At 38.7% G+C, this 10000-nt stretch overlaps 1 protein-coding gene across 1 annotated transcript in view; it reads left to right on the top strand.

The window, feature by feature from the left end:
• The window catches only part of LOC145296095 (uncharacterized), a 234630-nt gene that overhangs the window by 222579 nt on the left and 2051 nt on the right, over positions 1-10000 (top strand). Inside the window, exons 4-5 of the mRNA XM_080142235.1 lie at positions 2693-2829; positions 7403-10000. The exon at positions 7403-10000 is cut by the window's right edge and continues 2051 nt beyond it. Coding sequence (XP_079998361.1) covers positions 2693-2829; positions 7403-8625 — 1360 coding nt within the window. The 3' untranslated portion in view covers positions 8626-10000. The remainder of the gene's footprint in view (positions 1-2692; positions 2830-7402) is intronic.

The raw sequence follows: 10000 nt of genomic DNA, 5'->3' as shown, positions 1-10000 counted from the left end.
TATATATGTATATACGTATATATATACATGATATATATATATATATATATATACTAGCATGGGCGCCCAGCGTTGCCCGGGCGTTTGGATGTCTATGTTGAGCAAAAAACAAAAAGTGGTAGTAGGAAGGCAAGCCCGAACGCGTACCGCAAAGGAGGAAAAGAACGGGGTAAAACCTAACGTTTATGCTGTTATGACCACCTCCAAACCGGAAACGACATTTTTAAAAATTAAGGCTAGACAATATAAAGGAGAGGATAACTTTCAAAAATATCGGCGAAAAATGTGACCCCCCCCCCCGCCTGTAGAAAAGTGCCTAGTTGAAGGGGAAGATATTAATGTTTTTAGCCAATTTTTCGATATTTGTCGTATTAAAGGTCGAACTTTAAAACGATACTGATCTTGGTAAAATCCATCACCTCTATTGAAAGTTTAAGGCAGACATGCAAACAGACATACATGCATACATTTATATATTGGTAACTAAAAATTTTCGACGCAAACTGATGAAAAAGCTTGCCCTATCTCTGAATACACTTTATGTAAAATTTCAAATATTTAGACCAGAAATTGTCTGAGTAATTTGGAAGAGACCGAAGAGGTCAATTTTTTAAAACTTTGACCCCTATTATGACCCCTTAAAATTTTTGGGTTTTTGCTCAAATCAAGTTATTAAGTTAGATCCATGTCCAAGGAACCTATATCTAAAATTTCAAGTGCGTAGACCCAAAATTGTCGGAGGAGTTTGGTAGAGTTCTTAAAGGTCAAATTGTTGAACTTTGACCCCTTAATCGTCAAATTTCTGGCCAGCAACCGATCACATAAATTTTCTCAAATCTCAGTAACCTATATATCAAATTTCGAGTATGTAGACTAAAAATTGACAGAGTTATTGCGTAGGGAAATATACACAGACACACAGATACACAGACACACAGAGAGACACTTTCACTTATATATATATATATATATATATATATATATATATATATATAAATATAGTGTATCACAAAATTGAGTACACCCCTCACATTTCTTCAAATATTTAAGTGTATCTCTTCATGGTGTTACACGAATGACCCGGTCTAAGCCGTGTTGACATGCTAGTATATATATATGTGTATAGGTGTATATACATATATGTATGTTCATGAATTAAAATGTGGCACGCGTCTGCGGATGAAATGTCAGAAATTGACAAGCTAAACAGGAATTGTTTCAATATTTCTCACAAATATAAACAGACCTTGTTATTGTTATGAAAAATGTAGCAGAAAGGAATCTGGTTATGTGGATGTTTTGAAAAGATTGACAGGAAAAAGTGACAGAAGGAAAAAGATTGCAGTTGGAGATTTGATTGTCAACCGAGTGGACGCCACGATAATTCTCTGTCGCTCTCCCACACACACTCTCTCTCTCTCTCTCTCTTTCTCTCTACCATAAGTAAGAACAACAGGAGAAATAAAAAAAAACGGGCTGTTGCTTACACCAATGGTTGTTGTGTTTTGAATTCTTAAAAAGGGTTTATAATATAACAATGGGACAACATTGAAAAAAATGATTTTTTGACACAATTGATAAATAGTATGCCTGGAGCATACATAACAGAGCTAATTCGATTCCCCCTGAAAATAACTCAAAATATAGCCATTAAAAGCCAAATCCCTGGCAACAAAAGTGCGTACACCCTTTACGAAAAGTTGTCAATATTAACACACAACATGTAAACTCTCAATATTTAGTGCGGCCATCATCATTATCTAAAATTGCCTTTACTCTCCTAGGCGTGGAGTTTACCAGAGCGTAACATGTAGCTACTGGAATGCTCTTGCACTCTTCAATTACGATGTCGCGGAGCTAGCGGATATTTGCAGACAGACTACTCTTCACTGTGCCAAAAAATCATTTTTTCAGTGTTGTCCCATAAAGAGTCACATAACACACTTAAATATCTGAAAAAATGTGAGGGGTGCTTACTTTTGTGATACAATATATGTATATATATATATATATATATATATATAATTATTTTTTTACGAACATTCTTGGCTACATATATGCATACATGTTTCAGTTAAACCCCAAGTGATATGGTGTTATAATTAGGGCTATGTAAAGAGAATATTCTTTTCATTATTTTGACTCTCGGATATATAACAGTTAATATCTTGTATGTTTTTAGATGAAGTAATGTGGTTCCCAATTGATTAGCGGTGTCAAACTGTGTCGGATATATACTCGAGAGTCAAAAAAATGATTAGAATATTCTCTTGTCATAGCCCTATTTATTATTTATATTCGTTTCAATTACTTATACCACATCCTGCTCCAACGACAATAAAAAAAGAACCTCCATTTTTTGGTCTGATGAGGTGAGTCTCTCCTAATTGAGATGTCACTGAAACGTGTATGCACATATGTAACCAATAATGTTTAGATATCTCCAAGTGAACTAGACAAAAATGAATATTTGATGCTAGCAGTGAGACCTCACGTTCCTTGGAATTGAATGAGGATTAATTGATAATAGAAGAAAATTTACAAGCTCAAATTTCCCGCTTTTTTGGCGGCCATCTTTAATTAGTTAAGCGCGGTCAAATATTGATAGCATTAACTTAAAACTATTATTTTAAAAAATGTGCTGAATTTTTTTACCGTTTCCGTGCTTTTTTTTTTCCTTGTAATTTTGTAGACACCAGGCAACTGAGGTGAGCAATACGTTGAAGACAAAAGTGAAGAATGCGACATCGATTTTGCAACAACGGAAATTGTTACAACGGAATCTGCGCAACCTACAGCAACACACATTGTCGCGCGAAATCTTATCGAGTAAGTTGATCCGATTATTTCTTGCACAGAAAAGAAAAGTGAGGAACTTATATGGACATAGTTTTCAAATATTTTTTGCCTTCGTGCTATAAACATTTCTATTTAGCTGAAACGTGGGAAAAATTATCTTTGTAATTATGGTTATAGAACCAGCTCAGAGATTTGACCATTCCTGTAATGACCTGGTTCCTGTTGATTGCGGTGTAATGCTGTTCCTGTGCAGTTCTAGGAGGTCCATCCTTTCAGGCTTTGCCTTGTCTCTTTTAGAAGGAGTTAATTTATTGCTAATCGCCTGAAACGTCCTTACCATGGAATACCGACGGGGCTGCCAGGGAATTTCGGGGGGGGGGGGGGTCAGCGGACCCTCTCAAGTAGATGGTGGCGATCAGGCTGGCTTTGGTGCATGGGAGCACATGTTGGTTATGTTTTCGATGTATGACCAAACAAAGTAGTCCAGCTAGTTCAGGTCGAGGAAGGAGAGCCAGTTCTAGAATGATACAAATTCGTAGCACACCTTAAACCAAGCCTGGATTTCTTTTGACTTGTGGATCGGCGCCGAGTCCTGCTGCCACACTCAGGGTCTTCCAGCGGCCACCTGATTGCACTGTGCGATCACCACACTTCAGCGCATCCACATACACTTTGGTGTTAACTTTCAAGCCAACTTCAAAGATGTGAGGTGGCATGATTAGGCCCTCATTCGAAACCACACCAAAGACCATAACCGTGATCGGAAACTTAGTTTTCATCACTCTGGGCACGACCCTGTTATTCATGGCAGTCCGGCGATAATTCTGGTTGTTGTGCACCTGGTCTTGGCAGATGTTCTCTTCTGTCTGAAAATAGCCAGATCATGTTTGGCTTCTTGGGATGCTTCAATTTGTTGAGCAACCTGATGGACTTCATCAGTCTGAGGTTCTTTGTCTTCTCATTCAAGATATGGTTTTTCTGGCGCCAGTAGGACGTACACTTCAAGTCCTCCTTTATACATGCGTTCACAGTTGTGTGTGAGACGCCTAAATCTCTGGTAATCTGCTGAATAGGCTGCTGGGGAGTTTTATCAATGATTGCCTGGACCTTTTCGATTAACTCCTTAGTCCGGGTCATTGTTCTCGGCCGTGAGGTTAAGTTTCACCACATCCAAAGGGCCGTCTTGTGCGTTGAGCTGTGCCCTCAAGCGTTGGACCGTCCAGAATTACTTTATGGGGGTGCGGGTGATGATCCTGCTGTCATAACTTTGATCGGTAGAGAGCATGAGTTGTACAGTGGCGCATCTCTGATCTCGTTCATAGAACATTGTGTTAATTTCAGACATAATAGAAGGCTCCTATCGCTCTTGGGATTTGTACACAACTGGCCAAGTAGTAGATGGTCTGCAACAACAAAAAAGAAAATGTTTTTTCCACTTTCTTTCTCTCCCTAATTGTACACATTTGCATCTGAATATTACTACAGGCCATCTCCACCTCTTCTTTCTGTCTTTCTCTCTCCTTATCTCTGTCTCTCTTTCTCTGCTAACTCCCTCTCTCTTTTCTTTTTCCCTCTCTTTTTCCTCTCCCTCCTATTTTTCTACCTCTCTCTCTTTACGTTTTTCACTCCCTATTCTTCTTTTCTTTGCTCTCTCCGTCTCTCATTCTTTCTCTCTTTTAATCCTCTCTCTCTCTCTCTCTATCTCTCCCCCTCACTATCTCTTACTTTTTCTTTCTCTCTTTGTCATTTTTTCTCTGTCACTTTCCTTTTCTTCCCCATTTCTCTACTCTTCTATCTGTTTATCTTTTACATTCTACCTTCCTTTTTCTCTCTCTCCCTACCCTCTCTCAATATCTGTTTCCCTTTTTCTCTTTCTCTCTTCTCTCCTTCCTTCTTTTTCCATCTTTCTATTTCTCCCTCCTCTCCTCTTTTTCCCTTCTCCTCCTCCCACTCTCTCCCTCCCATTCTTCTTCTTCTTCTTCTTCTCTCTCTCTCTCTCTCTCTCTCTCTCTCTCTCTCTCTCTCTCTCTCTCTCTCTCTCTCTCTCTACATGTTCAAACTGAACCCAAACAAACAGACGGTCATCTTTGAGAGCTCTCAAAAGGTTACATCTTTCTCTCATCAGGAGAGAAAAAGCGATTTGTTTCTTACTGAACTGATCCCTGACTTTCCATTAATTTCTGAGACCCCCGCGAGATGAGTGTTCGAGTGCTTCGTTTGTGAGTGAAGGGTGAGGGTTCATGTATCCTCCCACCTTCAGCAAATGGGGGTCGGGAGCGTGGGGCTTTTCGTTAAATGGCAAGTAAACATGGTTTGGGATAATCGAGAAAAGCCCGGGGCCACTTTAGCTAAACTGAAATCAACAAGAATGCCTTGGGAACGGAGAGAAAGAAAAAGAATGAAAGTAGTAGTAGTAGTAGTAGTAGTAGTAGTAGTAGTAGTAGTAGTAGTAGTAGTAGTAGTATAAGAAGGAAGAGGAAGAGGAGAAGGAGGAGAAAGAGTGATGAAATTTCAAACACGTATCAGCAGAAACCGGCAGTAGATGGTACTTTAGAGAAGACTAGTGGAGAAGCGCCCGGCGTTGCCCGGTCGTAAAATACGATAAAATAATAATAATAATAATAATAATAATAATAAAACGGGACTTGCGTGGCATCTTATTGTGTTATCAGGAGAAAAAAAATGTTTCGTGGTGAGCGGGCGTAAGAAGGTTGCCCAGATATGCCAATAGTACTCCATTCTAGGACGTACTTGGCTCTTATACAGGTAGAGTTGTTTTTTTTTTACATGGTGGTCACCACTTAGCAAGGCCCGGAAGCCACTCGGGGATAAGAGTTATTGCGTGTACAGTAATCAATGGGATATATCGTAGTAATCGTTAGTATTGGAGATATGATAAAGTGTCTTACTTAAGGGGGCGGTTCATCAGGAATTTGTTTATGTTGGACTTGAAGACATCCAAGTTGTAGTCAGGTGGGAAACAGGCAAACGGAAGAGAGTTCCACAGGCGTGCACTTCTAAGAAAGAAGTTTTGTTCATGGAATCTAAGTTTGGATTTAGGCACAGATAAAGAGTGGGGAAAATTATTGACAGTGGTTTCAGCTAGACGAGTGTTTATCATGAAAGCTTGAAGAAGGGGGACCAGCGATTGGATGAATTCATCGGCAGTGAGATATCTACCGGAGCAGTAGAATAATCCAACTATTTTTCCAGCGGCTTTGACAACGAATCTTATCAAGTCCTAAAGTGGGGGATGCCCTTTTCTCTACCCTGCAACCTCTCTCCCACAGAAGAGACGTTGCGAGCCTATCCTTGTTTTATCGTTATTTCCATGGCAGGTGCTCGTCTGAACTCAAATCTCTGGTCCCCCCTCGCCAATCTTTCACGAAAAACACCCGTCTAGCTGAATCCACGGTGGAAAATTTCCCCCACTTTATATCTGTGCCTAGATCGAAACGCGGATTCCATGAACAAAGCTTCCTTCTTAGAACTGCACGCCTGTGGAACTCTGTTCCGTCTGCCTGCTTCCCACCGAACTACAACTTGGGTGTCTTCAAGTCCAATGTTAACAAATTCCTAATGAACCGCCCCCTTAAGTAAACACTTCATCAAATTTCCACACTAACGTAATGTACTTGCAATAACCCTTATCCCTGAGTGGCTTCCGGGCCTTGATAAGTGGTGATCACTGTGTAAAAAAAAAAAGAAAAAAAAAAGGCCACTGGAGGATGAGAATTAATGAGTTTTAGGTGAACGGTGAGAAAACAATGGATAATGATGGTGGTGGTCGCATAGAATTTGATTATTTAAGAAAACGGATCAACAAGAATTTGTTTCAATGAGACTTTTGTAAGAGTTTGGCAAGGGGGACCATAGATTGGAGATCAGTCGAGCACTTGCCATGAGAATAACGATAGAGCAGAGCAGAGAGGGACTCGCAACGTCTCTCTTGTGAAAAAGAAATTGAAGGGAAGAGAAAAGGGCATAAACTACTAGATTTCGAAACTTGTTTTGAAGTTTATCAAGACAGAATAGAGCACAGATTCGTGTTTAGTTTGGTGCTGCGTATGCTAATTCGTGTTGGGACGATTTATCGAAATCAGAAATCGGAAAATCGTAAGATTTAAAGGTATCGGAATCGGTAGAATGTCTGCTAATACCAAAAAGGAATCTTTTCTATGTGCATTTTTGTTGGCGATGATTGTGATTAAAAATGAATTTTACGTTGCTATACCACTTAAGATAAAATGTTAAAATATTGATTTTAACTAAAATAATAAAATAACAAAATAATAAAATATTAAAATAATAAAATAATAAAATAATAAAATAATATATCCCACCATCGTTTATGTTTACGAAAATATATGCACATGGTGCATGCATTTCGACAATGAAAAACAATAACTCTATAGCTAAATATTAAGAGACTTAATAAAAATCGGAATCGGTAATTGTATCGGAATCGGGAATTGAAAACAGAATCGATAATTGCGTATGAATCGGGAAAACAATGGAATCGTATCATCACTAATAATAATAATAATAATAATAATAATAATAATAATAATAATAATGTTTCCTTTTTTTTTTTTTTTTCTAGGTTATCGTTCTCGTCTCCATTCATTACCGCCACCGGAATCTCTTCGAAATGCCCTGCCCTTCATGAACGAACGTATGCGAAAACGACGTTGTTTCGCCGATAGAGAACTGGATGTCGCCATGTTTGAGCGGGAAAAGCAAGCAGAGATTATGGCGAAGACAAAAAGCAATGCAGCCGCGGCAGCAGTAGCGGCAGCAGCAGCCGCAAACGCTTCAAACCCCCTCGGCATCAATGGATCTTTCCCCTTTCCTATAGTCGCAACGAATCTTTACAGCCTGCCCTTGGAAACTATCCAATCGCGCAATCACTCGAGCAACTATAGCCCCAAAGACTTCCTCCTTCGGATATTCCCTACACTCAACCCAAATGTGCTGGAATTGGTTTGGCAGGGATGCGGAGGGAATCTGGAACGAGCCATTGAACAGCTTGCTTCCGGAATGCATTCAAGACTTGTGCCAGCCACTTCAAATTCGTTATCGGCTCAAATTGGACCCTGCCCACAGACAATAAACGGCCAGTCCTTGATAGGACCTTACTCCGCAGGCCTCCCATTTCAAATTCTCCACCTGCAGCCGGAACTTCAAAACCCTTCTAAATTCTTCAGCCATCCATCCACTTCCCCACCTCCGTCTCCGTCTTCTCCTTCCCACGTGCATAGCTCAGCCCCTCCATGTTCATCAACTGCCGATTTATCCTGCTCCTCCGCTGCATCTTCTCCGCGTTCCAACCCGCCAGCATCCCCTTCCGCGACATCCAACCACCTCCAGAACCTGCAGAAATCTCTCGACTTCCAACTGCTAACCCTAAACCTCCAAGAAAGTGGACGCGTTAAGGAATTCCCAGCAACTGTGCTCCAACATAGCGAAACCGGGAGCAACAAGAGCAGGGGATTTAACTCAGCCGGCAATGAAAACGGCAGTATGACGTCGATGTCGCCCGGTGCAGGCCGGAGGCAATCGGCATTTACAGCAGGTACTCAGAAAAACTTAATCACAACTGAGGAACTCTTAAAGCGAAGATCGGCTTTTGAATGTTTAGTGACGCCATCAAAAACTGCGTACACGTCAAAAAAGAAGCTTTTATTTAACTGTGGCGGGAATGAAAGCGAGGTTATGAATCAGATCGAGGCTCGAAATAAAAACAGTGGCTTAACAAACGAGTCAGCAACGCAAGCACAAAAAGTTCCCTTGAAATTTTCGGTTGCAGCTTTAATAGGCGAATAAAAAAGAAAGCTATCACAAAAAGGAAAGGTTCTCATGTATTTGTTGTCTGCCCGATTTTACATTCGCTTTTTCTTAATCGCATGCTCCTATTCTGAATTCGTAGCAGTGAGCCGATATCAGTGTAATGTTTATATCAAAACGGTCATTAATAATGTTTTTTATGTTTAACAGATATCAACCGGATATAAATTATTGAACAATAAAAAAAAGTTTGATTTATTTATTTCGGACTATTATACTCATATTTCTAATTTGTTGTTTTACGATGTTTCGCCCAACTATTCCTCTGGCCTTCGTCAGGTGGTAACGGAATCGTGAAACAACAACTAATCAAAGATGAGGATAATAGTTCGCAATAAATAAATTAATAAATAATACTCATCTCAATAATAAATTCCAATTAAATCTATATGTATATCTATTATATATCTATAAAAGTGAACGTGTCTGTGTGTGTGTGTCTGTGTACATTTCCCTACGCAATAACTCTGTCAATTTTCAGTCTACAGACTCGAAATTTGATATACAGGGTACTGAGATTTGGGAAAATCTTTGTAATCCGTTTTCGGCCAGAAATTTGGATGTTAAGGGGTCAAAGTTCAACGATTTGACCTTTGAAGACTCTACCAAACTTCTCCGACAATGTTGGGTCTAAACAGTTGAAATTTTAGATATAGGTTCCTTGGAAATGGATCTAACTTAATAATTTGATTTGAGCCCAAAACAATAAATTTTAAGGGGTCGTAATAGGGATCAAAATTTAAAAAAAATTACCGCTTTTTTTTTTTTTTTTTTTTGCTCAACATAGCCCTCCAAACAACCGGGCAACGTCAGGCTGAAATGCTAGTAATATATAAAAAAATTATTTAATTAAAACAAAATAATCTTTCTTGTTTCGAAGTATTATTATTCTATTTTTTTTTTTTTTTTGCTTGATTACTAAATTTAAAAAAGTTATTCTAGGACATAAACTGATAATTGAACAAATAAAAATATTTTAAAAACTTAATTTAACTTGAAAATACTATGAAATTTAATTTAATTAATTTAATTATTTTTACTGTGCAACCATTCATATCAGTTTGAAATATGTTAAACTTTTTAAAAAAAATCTTTAAAAAATATTGTTAATGACCGTTTTGGTACAAAAAAGGGGGTCCACTGATGCCTGTCCACTGCTACGAATTCGTAGCTACATGTGAGCGAGAAAAGGCGAAAGAAGAATCAGGGGAGACAACAACTACATAAAAACGAAAGAAATAACAATTAAATACATGTATTATTTGTTCTTAATAAAATTCTGGACATTTGGGAGATTTCGGAACATTACTTTATTATTTAAAAACATAATTTCTTTCACAATCACCGAATTACG

The sequence above is a fragment of the Euprymna scolopes genome, chromosome 16 (assembly GCF_053919585.1).
Source record: "Euprymna scolopes isolate OS-2025 chromosome 16, ASM5391958v1, whole genome shotgun sequence".
In the NCBI taxonomy this organism is placed as follows: domain Eukaryota; kingdom Metazoa; phylum Mollusca; class Cephalopoda; order Sepiida; family Sepiolidae; genus Euprymna; species Euprymna scolopes.
The sequence above is the reverse complement of the archived record's forward strand: the minus strand, read 5'-3'. Positions and strand labels throughout refer to the sequence as shown.